The 21,880-nt window shown below is 40.3% G+C and overlaps 1 protein-coding gene across 4 annotated transcripts in view; it reads left to right on the plus strand.

The window, feature by feature from the left end:
• The window catches only part of Adgrv1 (adhesion G protein-coupled receptor V1), a 526,418-nt gene that overhangs the window by 167,816 nt on the left and 336,722 nt on the right, over positions 1–21,880 (plus strand). For 3 of the 4 annotated variants that reach the window (XM_063245326.1, XM_063245328.1, XM_063245327.1), the window contains 13 exons: positions 1,824–1,917; positions 2,341–2,373; positions 3,746–3,824; positions 3,919–4,057; positions 4,669–4,810; positions 9,093–9,355; positions 11,064–11,239; positions 12,141–12,265; positions 14,460–14,617; positions 14,717–14,863; positions 15,343–15,450; positions 19,703–19,967; positions 20,657–20,779. In XM_063245326.1, the coding sequence (XP_063101396.1) occupies positions 1,824–1,917; positions 2,341–2,373; positions 3,746–3,824; positions 3,919–4,057; positions 4,669–4,810; positions 9,093–9,355; positions 11,064–11,239; positions 12,141–12,265; positions 14,460–14,617; positions 14,717–14,863; positions 15,343–15,450; positions 19,703–19,967; positions 20,657–20,779 (1,852 nt within the window). The remainder of the gene's footprint in view (positions 1–1,823; positions 1,918–2,340; positions 2,374–3,745; positions 3,825–3,918; positions 4,058–4,668; positions 4,811–9,092; positions 9,356–11,063; positions 11,240–12,140; positions 12,266–14,459; positions 14,618–14,716; positions 14,864–15,342; positions 15,451–19,702; positions 19,968–20,656; positions 20,780–21,880) is intronic. The other variant, XM_063245329.1, reaches the window with a different exon arrangement.

Genomic DNA, 21,880 nt, shown 5'->3' on the forward strand with positions numbered 1-21,880 from the left:
AATTACTGTGATATGTATTTTGAGGTTTCACGTAAAAAGGTTTTATTCCTTTAAAGACTTTCTACTTTTAGCTATAATTGCATAAACTATATATCATCTGTAGCCAGTTACTCTTATTTTGCTGATACTGTGGCATTGTTACCTAATGTAACATCCATGGAAACTCTAAATCCACAAACTAAAAGGTAATAGTATGTCAGTTAGGTTTCAGGTAACATGGGATGTGAAAAAAAAATTATAGAAAAGTCATCTTTCAAATGTCTTATCTGTTAATGTAATTGGATATAATTAAGTGGACTATTCCTTAGTTATGTTGTTTTTTTCTTTTTATTTTTTGGTGCTGGGTATCAAACTCACAACCTCGTGCTTGCCAGCCAGATGCTTATACTGCTGAGCTAAATCTCTGGCCCCTAGTTATGATATTTTTAAACCAGAAAATACATAGCACCTTTTTTTTTTAACCTATATTGCTTTTGGATCCTGGGTTTCAGTTCCACTTTTTTCCCTAGCTTTTTGCAACTTTTTCTGCTCCCTGAGTAACACTGTAGGCCTGACGTAGGAAAAGCAAGCCACTTTGGAGAGCAATGTTTAGTCACTTTCCTTCTCTCCGAGACACAATATCTGACACCTACAACTTAAAGGAACTTTATCTTGGTTTGAGATTATATGTCATGGTTGGCTGTTCCAAGGCAGTACAGCTTGGCAAGGGAGAGTTGTTCATGTCATGGCAGCCAGGAACCATAGAGGAAAGGAAGGAGCAGGAGGGGATATGCTCTTCCAGGTCACGTCACTGCTTCCAGGTCACAACACTGCTTCCAGGTCATGCCACTACTTTTTGACTTGACCCCACCTTCTAACAGTGTCAGCTCTATCACTCCTATGCATTACTCACCTTCCAGAAGCCCCATGAGGGCATTCTCAGTCTAAATCATAACAGATGACAAGCAGGGAGTGCTGCATGGGCTAGGGACAACGGAAGTAGGAGGGAAACAGTCTTTTTATACCACTGATTCTCTAATTTATGTTTTCCCACACATTATATAGGATAATCTAAATAAATTTTCACTTTCTTGTGTTTTCATCTGAAAAAAACCTCCATGAAATGAAATGAAAGTGTATATTGGTATGTGTATACTGATCTTTTACACACATGCATACATACACACACTCACACACCTATACAAACATTGAGTTTCTGTATAAATATGAGCTCTTTACTCCTGACATGAAGTTTACTAATCCTTAGGCTCAAGGTACCTGCCTTTGAGTAAATTTGGGATCTGCCTTTGAGTAAATTTGGTTGTAGATCTCTTTGAGTGCAAAGCCTGTATATTTTTCATGGTACAATAATATTATTCATTTTCAGTACTGGATATTATATGAGTCTTTTTTTTTTTTTTTTTTTTTTTGGTACTGGGGATCGAACTTACAACCTCTCACTTGCCAGGCAGGCATTTACACCACTGAGCTAAATCCCCAGCAGATATTATAAATGTTTAAAATCTTTTACTCATGTTATATTTAAAATAGTGATGTTTGTATAGTTACATGATTGGTTCATCTATTATATGCATCTAGATTAAAACTATTACATTTAAGTAGTCTCATATTGTTGTCTAACAACTGCTTATACATCAAGCATAAGGTTAGTACTTTTATGTTTGTTTTTCTAATTTAAATTTCTACCATTTGCTTACAATTTTATATTTTCCATATACTGCTTTTGCAAATGTATGTGTAAAAAAGTATTTTTAAAATGGCTTATGGGAGTAAATTCCTTTTGAGAATACACTGAAAAGAATGGAATTGGGATGGTTTTTCAGGATGCTATACCGGAGCTGAAAGAATACTTCCTGGTGAATTTAACTTCGGTTGAGCTCATCATGGCTCCTGTAACTTCATTTCCTCCCAGACTAGGTATGATGGACTTTTTCTTTTATTCACTTGAAATGACATAACTTCATTTTTTAATGTGAAGTGATCATTGTGATGCTTGTTAATCTCAGTTATGTGTGAAAATATGATGAATTTTTATATTTATTTTAATTTAGAAACTATATAGTTTTGTACATGTGACACTATAAAGATATTAAGTAGTGTCATAATGTTTACAGCTAATTTTTTACAATTATTTTATAACAATATATTTAATCTCTAAAATGGTACTGTGCTTTGAGAGGCATTTACCTTTCCACTTTATTTTAAAATTTAATGATCTATTTTATTAAATCTCTAAACTCTGAGATGTTATTTTTTTCAGGTTAAGCAGAAACTTTTGTTTGTGTGTTGTGTTTCCTGCTTCTCTTTTGACCTTTGATCTTTTTCTTTTCATGTTTTTAGAAAAGACTCAGTTAATTCATTACAGACTGAAAGGTAAAAACTTGAACCTTAGTACAAATTTACGTAGATTCCTTTAAAAACAGTGTCTCCTTTGGACCCAAACTTATTTGCAGTTTGTGGTGTCTGTAGGTGTGGTTGCCCAGTAGGGGGCGGGGTAGAGCAACACTGAGGGAACCTGTGCATCCTCTGGGTGGAAAGTGCGCAGGACGTGGGGCCAGCAGCATGGGGCAGAGGCAAAGCTGGACGGGAGCAGTGGCCGGAGAAACAGCATTGCTCATTCTCCTTTGATGCTCAGTGTGACAGCTGTGAAAACACTGAAAAGAAGCAGTCGTTTTCCTAGGCAGTAGCGTTGCACAGGACAAAGGAACCGGGTGGCCCTTCAAGGATTGCTGGGAGCTGATCTGTGGAGCATAGCTGGAATTGCTGGCTTCTGCCAAGCTCCTGCTGGGACCTGCAGCATTTCCATTTGCCCGTTTTGTGGATGAGGGAGCAGAGGCTAAGAGAAACTGACAAGAGTGACCCAAACCACACCGCCAGGTGGTGGTCGAGCGAGGCTTTTTCGCGTCTTGTTCCATGGGTGCGGATCCTGGTGCTAGGTCCTCTCCAGACCCCACTGCCGCCTTCCGTGGCGGTGCCTCCTGCGCGGGTGCAGCAGGGGACAGTGGGTTATCCCTGAAAGGTCTGTGAGGGCCTCCCCACTGGGCTAGGGAAGATAGCACTCTTCTCCTTACCTCCCCACCTTGGGAGAGTCAGGAGTACCCTAAACTATATGATAGAAGACAAAAAGTTTTAAAACAAATTAATAGGCATGGATGAGTTAATGGTTCAGGGTTAAGTAGTAGGTACTGTGTCAATAACAAGCCACACTTCACTCACAGAACACAAGATAGGAAGGTTAAGAGTCGTCCGTGGCCTTTGTCTCCGTCTGTCCTGCCTCCCCTTCTCTTCCTCCTGTGCAGTTGGCACCCTGTCCCTGTGGGACACTCTGTTCCACACCACCCCTGCCTTCCTCCTCCTATTTCACTGCCTCTTTTTCTTGCCTTTCTCCTTCAGTGTCCATTTCCCCTCCCTCCTTAAGTGGTCGTCTTATAAAGGTGTCAATTTTTTAAAAATTAAAATAATAGGAATAAAACCATATGCTCAATTGCTTATCATTTCGTGCTGTTCTTAGTTGGTTTAATTTTTATAACTCAGTGGCTCTTGCAAGCAAGAGTGTCCTTTTTCAGATATGATCAGTATTCGTGCCTTTACTTTCTGGAAGCATCTTTTGAGTCAACCATACCTGTGTATTAGGAATTATACAAACTCAAGGGGACTGTCTAAATTCTATATCAAACAGAGCTTTTAAAGGTAATTTTAAGTAAGGTTTATGTTCATTTTAAAGTCTGTGCCTGTGTTTTTGCAGATTCAGAAGGCTTGACTGCACAGATCATCATTGATGCCAGCGATGGTGCCCGGGGTGTGGTCGAGTGGCAGCGGAGCAGGTAAGCCCAAGGCTGGGCAGAGGTCCTTCGCCGGGCACACTGTCAACCAGGGAGAAGTTCAGAAGATCAAAGCCTTGTATTCTCTTTATTACAGCTTTGAAGTAAGCGAATCCCACGGAAGTGTGACCTTGGCAGCCCAGAGGGGCAGAGAGGCCCTGGGCCAGGTGTCCTTGTTCGTGTATGCCCAGAATGTGGAGGCCCAGCTGGGGCAGGACTACATCTTCACACCCATGGTAGGTTTCGGGGGGGTGATCGCGGTGACTTTGTTAATTACTTTTTCATCATCATTCCTTCTAAATTATCACGACTTAGGTCTTGCATAAATAAATTAATCCTGAAAAGATATTTTATATTTCCTCAGCAATTTAGGGAAAAAGTATTTCCATCTGGTGGAATCATTTTTGTCACTATTTTAGCAAATAATGTCATTTGAACTTTTAGTACTAGACTAAGGATTATTCTCCACTTATGAACTATTTTATCACAATATTTGATGCTAGAGAACATAGAATCTTGTGTTAAAGAATTTATACATGGAATGACCTCAGAATTTTTCTTATACTTCTTGAAAATGTTAACTTAGTTTTTCTTTTTACTTTATCTCTTTCTACCTTTTATTTCTTAGCTGGATGTTTGCTTTTTATTTGTCTTCCATAACCTTTAGTTTTTGAAGTAAAATATTGTCCATTGAAATAAAAAAGGTATCACTGCAAAAAATAAGGAAAATAATTTTGTGTAAAGTAACCTTTTTCAATTACAATTATGTTGTATTTCTTTCCAAATATTTTATAAAGTCTCAGAATATATTTAAATATAAAACTGTTTCCTTTTACCTTTTGATCAGATTCTTCATTTTGCTGATGGAGAAAGGTATAAAAATGTAGACATTGTGATCCTGGATGACGACATTCCAGAAGGAGATGAAAAATTTCAGCTCATATTGACAAATCCTTCTCCTGGACTGGAGCTGGGGGAGAATACAATAGGTAACTGAGGATTCCTTATCCATAGCCCTCCGAATCATGCTGGTTTCCCTGCTATGGGGGCAAGAGGTTTCTCTACTCGGAATGAAAGGCATTTTAAGGATTTCAGAATCCCTGTGTCGGTGAAATGTGCTTTGTCCTGTGTGTTTGTGTGCGTAATTATGCTGCAAATCAAAACTAGGTTGGTACTGCAGGGAGCAGCTTAGCTGGAGATCAACCTCGCATTGGGGGAAGAGCAAGGCCAGCCCCTGACACACAAAGGGCCAGAGGTGAGCCATGGGACCAAGTTGCTGGGCCTGGAGCAAAGCCCTGGTGCTCCTCCCGTTAACTGCAGCACAGAGAGCTCTGAGAATGTTTTGCTTTCAGTGTTCTGAGCAAAATACTGAGACGGCGCACTTTCAGCCCTATCAGTGCTTCCCCTCCTTTACTATGAATATGCAAATATGCAGGCCATGCTGGGTTGTCACTGTCTCTCCAATAGAGAGGTCGAGTCCCACCCGGTCCCAGCTTTCCTTTGATTCTGTATCTTGTTTTTTCCTAATCTCTCATTGTCCCCTCTCGGGGTTGCTACGTGGTGCTAAAGGCAATAAATAGTAAAGCATTTCCTCATATATGACAGTAGTGTTTAATCTGCAGGGGTCTTCCCTTTGGAATGTGAGTTCCGCTCTGGTTCCCTTCTTAGCTGTGGAAGGGGTGACCAAGGTGTTTCTCAGTGTCCCCTGACCGCCACAGTTCTCCAGAGTGGAAAGGTGTCAATTGCTTGCACTGTCACAGACACAATCCTTCCTTTGAAATGGTTCGATGTTACTAAAATTCATCCTGCTTCTCTGCTTGTTGGCGGCTGACTCCTTGGAGAAAGGAAAAGGAGACAGAAGAGGAAGCTGCATGAACACACCGGGTTAGAAGGGCTCTCAGGACTCCCTTGAAAGGACAGGAGAGTAGCTCATGGGTAACGCATGTGCAGGCCTAAGAGGCCCTGTGGCCCACCCATGACACTTCAGACCCTCTGTGTGATGGGGGAGCCAGCTGGACTCACAGGACAGTGCCTCCTAGTTTAGCTGGTGCTTGAGCATTCTCTGGGATTTTAAGCTCATTCATTTTAGATTCCTAACTTAATGCAGTCTCTCTCTCTCTCTCTCTCTCTCTCTCTCTCTCTCTCTCTCTCTCTCTCTCTCTCTCTCTCTCTTTTTTTTTTTTTTGGTACCAGGGATCAAACTCACGACCTCACACTTGCCAGGCAGGTGCTGTGCCACTGAGCTATCCCCCTGGCCCTTAATGACTTTCTGTGAAAAAAAATTTTTTTCTGTTTAGGAGTGAAAAATACGACAGAATTTTGAGTAACCAAAGGTCTGATGTTAGTTTTATTGCTGAATTGTATTAGTTTGTTGATGTTTTGATAAAATAAATTGATACTTCTAAGTCTCCAGACATTTGTTTTCAAGGACATGGCTGTAGTTTTGTATTGAGAGAGCATATGCCTGAGATGAAATGGTTTTCTTGTAGAACATAGAGAGTTATAGGTGCAGGATGTGGGGATGGACACTCAGTGTTTGTTAAGAATTGTTTATATAGTGCCTGGAGGGGGTGTAGCTCAGCAGGGGGTGCCTGCCTGGCAAGCATGAGGTCCTGAATTTGAGTCCCAATACTCCTCTAAAAGAATTGCCTATGTAGAAACAATTTAAACTGCAGTTCAGATGGATTTTTCTAAGGGTTCAAAGACATGTGAACTTAGATGAGGCGCGACCAAGGCTTCATGCTTCCAAGGAGGCTGCTGTTTTCCTGTTGTGTCTTTGCCATTTTGGAGCACTGGCTTCATCCCAAATCTGGTATACTCACTGTTAAAAGACGGTGGTCAGCATCATTTTTCTGCATTCCACAGAACAGGAAAGTGAGGCATTCTCATGTCTTGAAATAATTCTGCTCAGGATTGTATTGGTTACGTGCCTGCCATAGTGAGCAAGTGGGAGGAATATATCACTGGGCTCTCCTGGGCTTTAGGCTTCTGATTTTCCATATTTAAAACATTTCTCAAAACAATAAGTGCTTTGAAAGTGGAACTATTGATTGTTCCCAAACCTTCATAAAGCTTTGGCGAGTACCCTTGTATCTGAGTCCTTATAAGCAGAGATGGTTAGGACCATGTCCAGGATAGTGGGCACTGACTTGGGGGACAGGACCACTGCCTCCATCTAGTGTGCATTTCCCAGTGCTCCGACAACTGTGTCTCCCCATCCTCTCCAGCAGTTTCTTTTGTCTTTGAATTTGTGTGTGTGTGTGTGTGTGTGTGTGTGTGTGTGTGTATTTTGAGACAAGGTCTCACTATGCAGTTTAGGCTGGCCTTGAACTCACTTGGTAGCCCAAGCTGCCAAGGTCTCTAACTTGCAACGGTTAGAGACTGTTCCTGCCTCAGCTTCCCGAATGGCTTTGAATTTTTATACTGAATCCAGTGGATGAAGAATATGTGATCATATTGTACATTACTACACATTTTTCTTTTGTTAGTGAGTTTGACTTTGGTTATTTTTCTTTGCATGGTCCTATTTTTTAGGTCCCTTGTATACTTTTCTGTGACTTGTGTTTGTATTGGTTTGTATGAATATTCTTACTATGAAGCCAATCCTTCATTTCATAAGTATGTCACAAATATTTCTCCTGGATTGGCATTTATTTTGATGCCTTTTATTCGGAAACTTTTTTAAAACCATAAAGTATCAGATGTTTTCTAATAATTGGTTAAATCCTATTTATTTCTTTCTGCCCACTCTAAAATATCTTACCACAATAAAATACTAGAATAAAGTAATATATTTATAAGAATATACTTTATCATCATTTTTATTTACATTTATTATCTATCATGCAAGGACTTTATTCATCAGTAGCGTGTGAGACAAGGGTACAGCTGTATTTTTGTCCTAGACTGTGTAAAGCAATGTCCCGCTGTCACAGAGTCACAGAGAAATGAAACACCTGTTGGCTGTTGGGTTTCAATGTGAAACTCTTTCTCACGTGTCCAAAGCTGATAGAAGGTGTGGTAGAGGTGTAAGCAGCTCTCAGTCCTGCCAATATCTGTGCCTGGGCTGGAGGGAGCTCGGGACTGTCCCTCCTGAGAAGGACAGCGGCTGGGCGCTGGCTCACAGGCGCTTGGGCTTGAGGGCTGCCCTGGGCCGTTAGAGTCCCACACCCCAGCAGTGCTGGGCTTGGGCTCATAGGTCAGGGCTGACCTCAATGCACAGAGGGCACTGGGGGGCTCATAGGTCAGGGCTGACCTCAATGCACAGAGGGCACTGGGCAACTAGGAGCTGCCGTGTGTGCCTGCAAGTGAGACATGGGCAGGGGCACAGTACTGGGTGACAGTACCCACCACGGTTGCCCACTGCAGTGTTGTGATTTTCTTCCTATGGATCTTAGGGTTTCTGTGTTAACATCCAGGTATCCTCCTGTTGTGAGCAGTACCATCTCCCCATTCTGTTTGGACCTGTTAGCCCATGCATGGACACGCCGTGGTAGTCTGTAAATGTGTGTGCCCCAAGCATACTTCCTGACCTTGCATATGGCTTTGCTGTTTCCTACTTCTGAACTTCAGACAGCCATGCATCAGTTGCATGTTCTGTGAAATGGGGATAATAATCTACTCTATCTTGCAGAGTCACTGTAATAATTAGGTGGGTTACATCCATGCAAAAACTAGTAAGTCGTTGATAGTATTGGTTGTTGCAGTTACTAATCTTTTTATTAATGGTTGTAAAAATAGAAGGCTCTTGATTTTTGAAGATTTCTAAGCCTGTGTTTTGGACTCTTACAATTCTAATAATTTTTTTCCTTGTGCATTTCCGTACTGGGCAAGCATTTCATTTAGAAAACAGCGGAAGCTCGGCACTCCCTTTCCATCCTTTGTGCCTGAGAGCCGGGCGATACCCTTAGGACGCTGCCATCTGTAGCAGGGACGAGCTAGGAACTGCACTGGGAGTCTGTTTTCTGTTTCTAATGGTCATGATTTCACTCTCAACGTCCCATTCCGTGTGGCAGGGCTAGGACTCCTGAGAGACATCGGTGCACCAGCTTCACGAGTCTGCTTCGCTTCCAGGATTACAGGGCATTTTTAAATCACAAGGAATAGGGTGCTTTAAACAACTCTCCTCTTTTTAAAAAGAAAGATTTTGCTTAAAATAACGAGTATAGGTAAAGAATTAGCCTCTTGTACAAAGAAATAGCCGCGCTGCTGCCAGCGTGTGGACCTCGTTTTGTTTCTGTTGTTCACACCATCCGTTCTTTTCTCTCGCAGCGGTGATCACCATCCTGGCCAACGACGATGGCCCTGGGGTCCTCTCCTTTAACAACAGCCTGCACTTCCTCCTGCGGGAGCCGGCAGCTGGCCACGCACAGGAGAGCGTGGCGGTGCTGCACGTGGTGCGGGAGCCCGCGCACGGGCTGTTCGGGACGGTGACTGTGCAGTTCGTGGTGACCGGAGTGAACTCCTCAGAGGAGTCCAGGGACCTCATGCCTTCCAGCGGCTACATTGTTTTGGAAGCAGGAGTCCGAGTCAAGGTACTGTGTGGCCCTTAATGAGAACTGGAGATTCCCTTTAGTATCACAGAAGCTTCTCTGCAGGGCCACCTGCACCTGGGCCTCAGGGGAAAAGAGGAGCCCTGTGGGTTCAGGCTGTGGGTCCAGGGCTGGAGAGAGGAGCTGCAGGGCGGGCGGGCTGCAGAATGTGCAGCTGGAGAAGTGAGCTCTTCCTGGGGCAGAGGGATGGACAAACACGAAAAACACACAGCCGGTTACAATTGCAAGCGTGGCTAAACGGTGTGATTCAGCATAAACGAAACTCAATTCCAGGTCCCATGCTGTCATGTGTTTTTGCCATAGTTTAGGTGAACGAAATGCAACGGCTTACTTTAGTAGGTAGTTTGAAAACAGGAAGATATGGAATAAGGCTGAATTTGAGTTTAGGAATGTGAGCTTAACAGAGGTTTGCCTTCCAAACTTGTTTTTCTACATATTGACTTTTCTGTTCCCATGACTATGCTTTATTTTCTTAAAAACACAGTTTAAATTTAAGATAATTATGCAAGCTTTAGACATTTTTAAGCTGACTTTATAAAATATAACTCCAAAGTAATATATGACTTATGACTCTTCCATCTAAAACAGTTCATCTAGTTAAGTGGTTGATACATTTGTGTAAACTCAATGTAATTTGATGTTTAGCTTTTTTAATGTGCTTGGAAATTTAAAGCTTCTAATTGTTCAAAGACCCAATTAAATCCTGGAATGATACAAAAATTCAAGTTTGAAGTTTATTATGAGGTTTTCATTTTCATGTCTTTTTCTTCATTTTTAAATCTTTTTAAATTTTTGTATATTTTAAATTTTTTATTGTATTTTTCTTAAATTGCTTTTGCATAGTGTGAAGAAAGAACTTTCTGTTCATTAGGGAAATTAAATGTTAGGACAAATTGGACTAAGTTTTAATCCACTTAACTACTTTTTCCCATGTATTTTTATTTTGAAATGCACAATTCTTAAAGGCATACAGGAGTGACTTAAAAGATGTATGCACCCCTGCAACCGCTCAGATTAAGATATTTAATGGTTCTGTAACCTAGAAGGGTCTTCTTTTGCCCGTTGCCCCTTCCAAAGGAAACTGCTTTCTAATGTCTGTAATTATAAGCTCACTCTGCTGGTTCTTGAGCTCTGTGTAACCCACATCATAAAGTTCTCCTCTTCTGTGTCTGACTGCTTCCCCTCAGCACCATGTTGAGATCCGTATGATTGCATGCATCCACAGTTTCTTTTGTTGCTGAGTAGTTTCAGTAGAGATCCCAGTTTGTTGTTCCATTCTCCTGTGGTAAAGATTTGGTTTGTTTCTGATTGGCACCTGGTATGGTATGGTATTACTATACTTGAACAGTGAATCCCAGCTTAGAATGGAATAAATAAAGCTACACAGTCAGGGAAGCATTAACAGTTAGTAAAAATGAAGATGTGAATTTAATCTTTTGATGAGTGTTATTTTTAAATGCTTAAAATATTTGTTTTTTAGATGCTTCATTGCAATATATATATGCCTGTTTTGAAAATCTGCAAACTAGTACCTTGAAACAGAGCTATTGCATTGTGGGGATCATTATTACAAAGAAAAGAGGTGGTGTTTCTGAAAACATTATTTTGTTGTCAGCATGTGCAATAATGTTCTCTGTGTGTGTATTGTAAACTGTATTCTGATAACTGTATCATTTGATTTTGTTTTCAGGCCCTACACATAGCTGCCATATTAGACACGGAACCAGAAATGGATGAACATTTTGTCTGCACCTTGTTCAACCCAACTGGAGGTGCTAGGCTAGGGGAACGTGTGCAAACCCTGATAACAGTTTTGCAAAACCAGGCCCCTTTGGGGCTATTCAGTATCTCTGCTGTGGAAAATAGGTATAGTTTATTAGTAAGGACATTATCACTTTGGAAACTAAGTAGGGAATGTTTTTGAACATAAGAAATGTCTGATTATTTGAAAAAGGACTTTTGGTTTTTTTTTTTTTTTTTTTTTTTTTGAGACAGAGTCTCACTATGTAGTTCATGATGACCTTGAACTCACTTATGTAGCCAGGCTGGCCTTGAACTCATGACAGTCCTCCTGGCTCAGCCTCCCAAGTACTGGGATTACATACATGTGTCACCCCATCTGGCACAAAAAGGGACTTTTAAAATGACTCTTGATGTCAGATTCAGAGAGGCTGTAAGCTCACTCTCATAACCCAAAGGCTAAATTCGTCTGATATAAATGATATCATTAGAGTTTTTATATTCTCAGGCTTTCAAGTAAAGGCCTGCATTATTTCATGCTTTTAAAAATAATGAAAATCAAGAAATATAAAATGTGCTTGGTTGCTCAGACCAAATGAAGGACTCTTCCAGCACATGTTAACATGACTATAATTCTAAAACTTCCTCTGAGAGCTAAGCATATTTATATTTTATATCTCAGAAGTACTTTAAGAGATGAATTTTTATTAGAATACAAAGAATTTCTTGACTCATTTTCCCCCAATCAGATGTTTCTGATTTAAGTATGAAAACATTTAAAAATGGTAGTTTTATTTCTTGTTTAGAATGCATAATGTGAAGTTTCTGGTTCTCAATATTTTCTTAATATTATACCATGAGAGTATTGCATTTGGACTTTTACAAATACTCCATAACTGAATAATTTTTTCATGCTAAAATCTAGTATCAATATGTAAAACTTGTGACTGTTACTTAAGTTGCATAAAGTTAGTATCAAACATATGCTAGCATTGCATACATTTAATCACTTGGTTTCTTTTTTTAGAGCCACCTCTGTTAACATTGAAGAAGCCAACAGGGCTGTGTATTTGAATGTATCACGTATGAATGGCATTAATTTAGCTGTGAGCGTGCAGTGGGAGACAGTATCTGAGACAGCCTTTGGAATGAGTACGTTTGGTTTCTCATATAAGCAAAATTCCATAACTAAGAAATACCTGTTTTCATGGTTTGTGCCTTGCAAATTCATTGAAAGCAGGGAATAGATATCTAATCCTATTACTGCTTCCACAAATATGTATTGAGTGCCCATCACGTGCTAAGCCTTACAAAGTTCATCAATCTTAGAATTCAAGCAGCTACCAAAAAGTAATCAAATAAGTAAGTCACTGAGTCATTCGAGCTACAATACATGACTTAAAGGGAAATGATAGGTACCAAGAACACAGGGGTGAAAAGTGAGATGGATTATGCAGAGTACCAGGCTGGAGGAACCTGGAGATGAGAGAGGGAAGCTGTGGAGACAGGAGGCTTGCGGCACAAGGAGACGTCAGGAGTGAAGAACTGGATTGGACATCGGTGTAGAGATAAGGGAGTTTGGAGCTTGCATAGCTACTAAAGACCCGATCATTGAAGAGCTTGAAAAAGTTGTATGGATGTCAGGATTGTATCCTGAGGTTAAAATATTGAACTTTTTCCCAGTAAGCCTTTGAATGGTTCAGGAATGGAGGAGGGAGGTGTCATATAGTAAGCTTTGCATTTGATGTTATTCATAGTGACTCACAAAGAATTGGTTGTTACAGAGGAGAGGAGAGGATCCAGGGAGAAATTCAGCAAAGCAACAGATGATGATAGCTCAGACCAGTAATGGACTGGATGCGGAGGTGACTGGGAGGAAAGGCATGGCTGACTGTTAGGTTTCCTGCTTGTACTGTTGGATGGAGGGTCCTATTGTACACAGAGAAAAGAAATTCAGAAGAGAAATTGGTAGCTGAGTAGCCTGATGACCTCACAGAGGAGAGAGACCCAGGGGGTCCAGGCCTGCAGACAGCAGCAGAAGAGTGTGTTCATATGGAAGGAGAGGTAAAGTATGTCATCTGCTGACTAGGAGTCCAGTTGGATGAAGACCAACTATAACCATAGTAGTTAGCAACGTCGAAAGCATCAGAGACCACAGCAAGAGCCTTTTGTATAGTGAGACAGTAACACTGTGTGTGCAGATGTAGGAGCCAGTCCACTATTTCAGAAGTTTGGCTGGGAGGTAGGACCTAGAGAAGGTAGTGATGTGTGGGATTAAGAGTTGTTTTGTTTTGCTTTGCTTTGTTTTGTTTTCTTAGTTTGGAGTGATCCAAGCGGGCATGTTTCAATGCTGGTAGAAAGGCCTAGGAGACAGAGCAGGAGTGAATACTTAGAACAGAAGAGGATAATGAGTAGTACTGTGGATGCCTAGAAGGCAACCAAGAAAGGCAATGGTTTCTAACTCAGTTCTCTCCTTATTTCTTGGGCTCTGCGTGTGCTCTTTGGAAGTTCTTGTGAGAATGGAGAGTCTCGAGTCTCAGTGGTTGTTTAATCTGTACTTACTATCTTCCTGAGTCAGTGGATAAGGATTTGTCCCCACATCAGGGTCACTCAAGACTTACAGTGAAAAAGCTTTGGAACCCATCCAAAAGGTGGCAAAGTGGAAATTTAGAATGTTGGATTTTTAGGAAGGGAAATTGCCAATGGATACTGCACATAAGCATTGATAATGGTAATCTAAATATAGCCAGTCACTTATTAGAAGCCTGGCTTTCCATCTTGATATGTGTTCTTGCTGCATCTTGTTCATACCATTGGCCAGAGTTTGAAAATAATGTACTTTCTTTGGAAAATAGTCATAAAAATAGGCCATCGAAACTTTGTATATGCATAGTCATTCCATAGGAGTTTTCTGTTTTTCTTTCTTTCTTGTAACACAAAATTTTAGAATATGTGCAAGTTATGAGCAGTTTGATAAAATTCTGCATTGGCATTCTTAAAATACATGAAATATAAAATGAGAGGTCATTGGGTAGGCATGGTTTCAAAATTGTGTAAGTCTAACGTTTGATATGTTTCTATAAGGAACTTTTTTCTTCAACAATTTCTCAGTTGTATGTTCATCATGTTTATGAAATTTAGTAAAATCATGTTTAGCAGATTTCCCTTTTTCAGTTAGTATTCATTTTTAAACATACCTTGGAAAAGTCTACGTGGATTCAGAGTAAAGTATTGATACAGCTCTTGCGTTTTAAAAACCATTATCTTTAGTTACTATTTTTAAGTTTTCTGGTAGGTAAGATTTGGCACTGGTTATGTCATAGTAAATTATTATTTATATTTTTAGGAGGAATGGATGTTGTTTTTTCCATAGTTCAAAGTTTTTTGAACGAGTCAGCTACTGGCTGGTGTTTTTTTACTTTGGAAGATTCAGTGTATGGTGTAATGTTAAGAAAATCGTCATTCACGCTTTATCGATGGCAAGGGATTTTTATTCCACTTCAGGTAAACATCATTTGTTTTACCATACATGAGCAAAAATATACTGATCAATTGTGGATACAGCACAAACTATTATTGTTATTGTTATTCCTCATTCTCTAGGATGTAAATATAGAAAATCCTAAAGTATGTGAAGCCTTTCATATTGATCATTCCCCCTACGTTGTGATCACTCATAAAGAAAGAAATGGAGAAAAACCTTCTGCTAATAGTGTGTACACATTAACATCTGGATTCAAATTATTACTGGTAAAAAAATCTTCATATTTTCCACATAGATTGCTTTAGTTAAAAAATTCAGATTTGTAAGATTAATCAAAATGGAGCCGGGCATAGTAGCTCATGCCTGTAATCCCAGCACTCGGGAGGCTGAGGCAGGAGGATCATTGGAAGTTCGAAACCAGCCTGGGCTACAAAGTGAGCTCAAGGCCAGCCTGAACTGCACAGCGAGACCCTGTCTCAAAAAGATAAAAAAAAAATTTAATTAAAATGGAAGATAATTTATGCTTTATGTTAGGGTGGCAAAGAACTTTTTGCAAATTGGCACAATTTTATTATAGTAAAGAATCTTAAATCAGGGATATTTTGTCTTGAAATTACCCTTATGTATGCATACTCACAGATTGAGTGATTCTTCAAGTCTTGAACTTTATTCATACTGTGACTATATTCATTGTCTTTATTAGTTAAAATCTCCTTTACACTTTTATTCCTACTCTTCCTTGCAGGTTCAAACAATTATTACTTTGGAAAGTTCTCAAGTGAGATATTTTACTGCAGACAATCAAGATTATTTAATTGTTGCAAGTCAAAGAAATGATTCCGAATTAACTCAGGTTTGGTTGTTTAAAATGAATTTTCCCTTTTTAAAAGCACTATGATGGTTATAAAATGCTATCAAATATGGTCTGTAGATTTTTTACAAACTAGAACCATAATTTGGTTGTAGCAAAACAGTAAAGGAGAGTGGAAATATTGATTGATCACGGTTAAGCTTTAAACAGCAGACCTATGAATATTAAGCTTTCTTTGAGAGTCAGAGCAAAAGGAATAATCACAAATATTTAATTACAATGGAACTGAGTTGGAGAATTTCATGGAGGAAAGTCACACAGCTAGACAGAATGCATTGCTGTAAACCTGGGATTAACACTATTATCTGGGCACCCACCGTCACCCCAGAAAGTCCACATTTCTCCTAGAAACTAACTACATCTTGTAATCCCTATAATCCTTATGGATCGCTCGTATCACTTAGACTTCTGTACTATCGCTTAGACTTTCTGCTGAAGATCTTGCTGAAGTGAAAACTGCCAGAGGAGAGATTGCTCATCTTCCCAGCACCACATTACAAATCCCTTTGAAAGCTGGTCTTGTGCTTCCTCCTGCTGCAAAGACCCCTTCTGTCACAGTCTGCCCCTTCCAGGGGTGCCCATCTTGTGTCCCCAAGGCTTCTGTTGTCCCTCCATCACTGGCATTTCCTCTGGGTAGCAGTGTTGCCCCTGGCACAAGTTCTTGAGAATCGCTCAGTTTAAGAGAAGCCCTTTCTCTGATCTCATCCCCTTTGCATCTTTGCTTCATCCTTTTCTCCCTCGGGGTGAGGCTGTCTCATTTGTCCTTACCTCCTGGGGCTCACAGCGACAGTGGGGTCACTGACACCCGGGGCTATGACTGTCCGCATCTGACTGCTTCTCATCAGCAAGTGACGGGCACCACGTCCTCACACAGATTGTCCTCCTCTCTCTCACGCCGAGTGTGTCATCCTGCTCATTCTCCTTAGCCAGTTGCTTCTCTCTTTTTTTCTGCAGTGGGGAATCTTTAGGACTTTCCAGAATTCATTTTGGGTTAAATTTCAGGTTTCTTTCTCTACTCCCTCTGGTTAATTTTCCAGTGCTGGGGCTTTGCATATCTGCTGCAGGCTGACATCTTTCAGGTGATACCCTCAGCCTCTGTGTTCTAGAACTGTGTATCCAACTCCCAGTTGATGTGACCATTTTCATAGACTTTAGGTGTGAGCAGTTCACGTGCCTGGAGCTGAGCTTTGCACTTTCTCTATGACACATGTGTTTCAGCATCTGCTTTTGTCTGAGGAGGATAATAATCTCAGATTACTCAAGGAAGAATTCAGCGCTATACCTTGCTTGATTACTCCTTTTTATTTTGTCACTTCTAATTTGTCACTGTTTTGCACTCTGTGTCTCAGCGGTATGTGGAGCGATGCTGCCTCTCTCCAACTCTCCTCCTCTCTTCCGTGCCTAAGCCCCCCTGTTTCTCAGCTGTGCTGTTAGCATAGCCTGCAAGCTGGGGTCTACCGTCTCTCACCTCCACTCATCCACTCCCTATTGAATAATGGGAACAATTTTTTAAAAATACATATTAATTTGTCAATCCATATTCTCATTGAATTCCAGTCATAGTTGCTATAAAATTTTAGTTATTTAAAGCAGGCTGTATGCAGGATAACCGTATTTCCTCACTGGAAAGGAGAGTACTGGATCTTGGTTGTGTCTTGGGACAACTATTTATGATTACTTATTATTGAAAGGATCCCTGTTTGAATGATAAGCTGTATGGTCATCCTCATGAAAGCTCCTTATGGCCTTTACTTTCCATTCTTTTACAAATGCTTTTACTTTTATTAGTCCATGTCTGCATTACATGATGACCCGCGCCTCAGGGGGAGCTGGTTCTCAGGCACAGCTCATCTTTATTCTTTCTTTATCTCTTCCCTTCATCTCTTGGTTTCTTTCCCTTTTGCAAAAGACCTAACTGCATTTCCAGTTGTCTGTCTTTTATTTTGCTCTTTGTTTAAATTTTGGATTTCTCTTAGAAAAACCATGTGGTATCTAAGCTTACACCGAGCGTCGGATCTCTAGGGTCCTGTGTTTTCCTACAGATGTCTCAGGTTTATCCATCCTCGTGGCATAGTCATACTCCGCTGGGTATAAATGCTGTTTTCAGTATCTGCCTCTGTTGATGAGCATATAGGCTGCTTCCAAGCTGTAATGAGTGTGAATTGTGCTGCTATAAATATGGGTATGCATGTAGCTCTGTGATACGATGTCTTTACTCTTTTGAGGAGAGACCTAGGAGTAGAATACCTGGGTCAAATAGGAGTCCTAGTTTTAGTTTTTTGGAGGACTCCCCGTACTGATTCTACAGTGTTTGTAGTAGTTCACACTCACACAAACAAAATAGAAGGCTTCTTATTCAACCACAGCCTTGTCAGGATTTGTTATTATTTGCTTTCTGGAGATTGCTGTCCTTTCTAGGATAGGATGAAATGTTGGTATCATTTTAATTTGCATTTCTGTCATGGCCAGTGATGTTGGAAAATTTTTTTAGGTATTTATTGGCCACCTGTACTTTTTTCTGAGAAGTGTCCATTAAGTTTTTGACTTTTTAGTTTGGGGGGCCTAATTTTTAAAAAAACATTTACATATTGTAGCCCTTTATCTGAGGAACAGCTGACAAATTTTTCCTCACATTCTGTAGGGTGTATCTTCACTCAGTTGGTGGTTTCCTTTTCTGTGCAAAAAATTTTAAATTTGGTATGATCTTATCTGTTGATTCTAGTATTTCATCTTCCACTGGGGTTCTTTACAGAAAGTCCTTGCCTATTCCTATCACTGCAACAGTTCGGCCTATTTTATGTTTTAGCAGGTTAAGTGCTTTTATTTTAACATTAAGATCTTTGATCCATTTTGATTTTAGTTTAATATGTATGAGAAATTGGAGTCTAAGTTCAATTTTTTGCATCTGGATAACCAGTTTTCCAGGTATCATTAAGAGGTAATATTTCCTCTAGAGTATGTTTTTGGTTTCTTTGTTAAAGAGAAGATTTCCAATGGGCCTGTGTTTGTGCTGTCTCTGTTGTGTTCCACTGATTCACATGTCTGTTTTTGTGCTGGTACCATGCTGTTTTTTATCACTGTTGCTTTGTAGTATAACTTGAAATCAGATACTGTGATGCCTACTGTTTTGCTCCTGTTTTCTAGGATTGCTCTTGCTATTCTGGGTCTCTTCTAGCTCCCTATGAATTTTAAAATTATTTTCTGTAGTTCTTTGAGGAATGCTATTGGTATTACATTAAATTACATAACAGTTGATTGGGAGTACATTAAAGTATATAACAGTTTTGGAAGTATGGCCACTTTGCATATCTACCCAGCAACAGAGGATATTTTTCCATTTTTTGGTGTGCTTTTTAATCTTTTTTTCTTCACAGTACTGCAGTTTTCATTGTAGAGATCTTTCACTTCCTTGTTAGGTTAATTACTAAGTATTTTATTTTTCTTGGTACTGTAGCGAATGGTATTGTTTTCCTAATTTCTTTGTCACAGAGTTCATTATTAGTGTGCAGGAACACTATTGACTTTTGGGGATTCATTTTATTTTCTACCATGGTACTGAATTTGGTTATTAATTCTAGGAGTGTTTTGGTGGGATTTTTTGGGGTTTGCTATATAGAGGACCCTGTTATGCACAGATAATGATAATTTGACCTAATAAAATCACTAAATGAAAAGGGCACTGCAGCCAGAAAAGCTAAGCAAGGAAAAGGGCTCCCTGCTTAGCACTGGTTTCCAGGATCCTAAGTGTTAACTGAATAAGTCTTTGTGCAAGTGACCACTGATAGGAGAAGCCAGATAGCTTGTGAATTTTCCTTTCATTTTAAATGTTTGAACACCTGCCTGAAATCTCATAAACACTGATACGAGGAAGAGGAAAATACTTCGGGAGTTTCTCTGTTCATTGTTGGAGCTTTGGGTAATGGCTTTGCAACCTCAGAAAGTTTTGTGTCTGGTTATAAACCTTTCGTGTTTGATTTAATTCTCTCCTATTTTTGGCTTTTCCTTTCTTCTGCCAGATATATATTTGACAGTGATTTCAAAATAATTTCTGTTTCTTTCAACACACACACAGTGCTAAAAAGAGGGAGGAAACGGTGATGTGGGTGTTTTTCCCATTTATGAAAGGATCCTACCTAAATACAAGGATTCGGGAGAGTGAGCCCTTGGCCCTGGCTGGACTCTCACGGAATCTAGGTTCCCCATCATGCAGGCTGTTTGTGCCCGTTTCTCACAGGTCTTCCGATGGAACCAAGGAAGCTTCGTGCTGCATCAGAAGCTCCCCGTGCAGGGGGTGCTGGCCGTGGCCCTGTTCAGCAGAGGTGGCTCTGAGTTCCTGGCCATCTCGCAGGCCGACCCTCGGCTCGCAGCCCTCATCTTCCGGTGGTCGGGTGGTGCCTTCGTTAACTCGCAAGAGGTGCCTGTCACAGGGGCAGCACGACTAGAGGCTTTGTCTGCAGGCAATGATGTTTACTTAATTGTTGCCAAAGATCTCTCTCTAGGTGAGAATATATCACGTTTCCAGTGCATTTTTAATTAGTATAAAAATTGCATAGCACTTACATTGTGTGTTTTATACAAAAATGTTCTTGTTAATAATAGTTTAGAAAAGCTGTAGACTGTTTCCTGATGGATGAATATTAACTGGAGTCATAAATCAATTTTGGAAAACAATTAAAACATACCTGTAATATCTGGCATTCTGAATCACCATTTTGAAGTTACACTCAAATGAAATTGGCTGTGGGTGGGTAAAGTGAAGTATCTGAGCTTTTATACCCAAAGCCCAAACATGCAGCTTTTTATATAGATATTCTCTGGGTGTCATGGGTTATTTATAGTATTGATAAATAGTATTTAGCAACTTTTAATAAGATTGTTACAAAATATTCTCTGAATAAGAAAATGCTTTCTTCTGCTCCTTGAAATTTTCATAGATAAAAATCCCAACAACCCTAAAACAAAATACTTGTTCCCATTATTTTTTAAATTATTGTGCTACACTTCCTGTAGTGAATACTAGAAGACTTCTGAAGTGTTTCTTACTAGGTTGCAGGCTGCTTACATTAACTGGATTCTGAGGAAATTTGTTTAAATTGAATTTAATGTTTTACTGTATTTCTGCTGTATAATTTTGTCATCCTCTGTCTGCAACTTTGAGCTGAAGACTTGGTTTTTTTTGTTACTGTAGGAAATGAGAACTCAGTCGACATTTTTGTCTGGGAGACAGGACAGCCTTCTTTCAGGTATTTCCAGTCCCTGGATGTGGCCACCGTGAAGGGAATCCATTCCTTCACACCAGCCTCGGGAATAGGTAAGGACTCTTCAACTGCTAACCAGCCTGAAAAAGAGTGCAGAAAGCCACCTCGACTCTAGTCTCATTATGTCGCTCCAGCAGGCAGCTGGTCTCATGATGGGCGTGTAAAGTGGTGCTTTACTAAAACCGTCCCAGAAGACCTAGTGTTTCAGGAGGACTCGTGCTTTTAAAATGTGCACTGTGCTTGAGGGTGGTAAAAATGACTAAATTATGGAGACTATTAATGAAGACTAGAGAGTGTCATTCTTTTCATATTCTTTTGTTTAGAGACAAATGATGAGTGACATATATATATATATATATATATATATATATATATATTTAATATGGAAGTCTGTATCAGGAGATAGCAGACACTTGCACTGAAGGAGTTTTTGAAAAGTCAGAAAGGGACTGTGAGAACCTTGCTGCCCCTGTTCTGTCTCCCGAGCCCCCAGCAGAACCTGGAGCCCCTTCTGGTCCTCTGTGCTTCTATCCACATGCTGGAAACCTCAGTGATAGTTGTCACTGTCGTAGTTTTCAAAGCAGAGTCTGTTACTGAGGCCTCTGAGGTTTCTGCTGCAGGGAGGCTGTGGGGCACTTGGGGCTCGGTAGGAGTAGCTGGACAGGCCATCACAGGAGCAGCTCCTTGTCAGGCTGCCTCTCTGCGTGGTGTCAACAGTGAGCAAGGAACATGGACTGTGGGTCAGTGGGTCTTCTGTCATGGTGCCCAGAGGAACTTGGCATCCAGGCCTGAGGGGCTCTGCAGATGAATTTGCCCAAATCACAGACTTTTTTGGACAATGACACATGACAATTCTCTATGCATGAAGCAGCACACATTTACTCCTCTGACTTTATATGTAAGCCTCTGTTACGAAGTCTCCAAGTCTCACAGTCTGGTTAGAGAAACAAGACAAAATATTAAGGTGCTGACTTGGAGTAGACCAGTAACACCATCACTCTGGGAGGGGTGGACAGGTGTGTGGTGGGGGTGGGCTATGCCTGTGCTTTGGTAGTCCAGCTATTTTTAAGCTTTAGGTCTTAGAAAGTTTTACTCTTTACTGTTTGACAACCTTAGAGAACTTTTATTTGTGTGGATTATATCTGTTAATATTT

This window comes from Cavia porcellus, unplaced genomic scaffold, assembly GCF_034190915.1.
Source record: "Cavia porcellus strain 051 isolate PalLab524CR breed Dunkin Hartley unplaced genomic scaffold, mCavPor4.1 scaffold_2, whole genome shotgun sequence".
Lineage (NCBI taxonomy): Eukaryota > Metazoa > Chordata > Mammalia > Rodentia > Caviidae > Cavia > Cavia porcellus.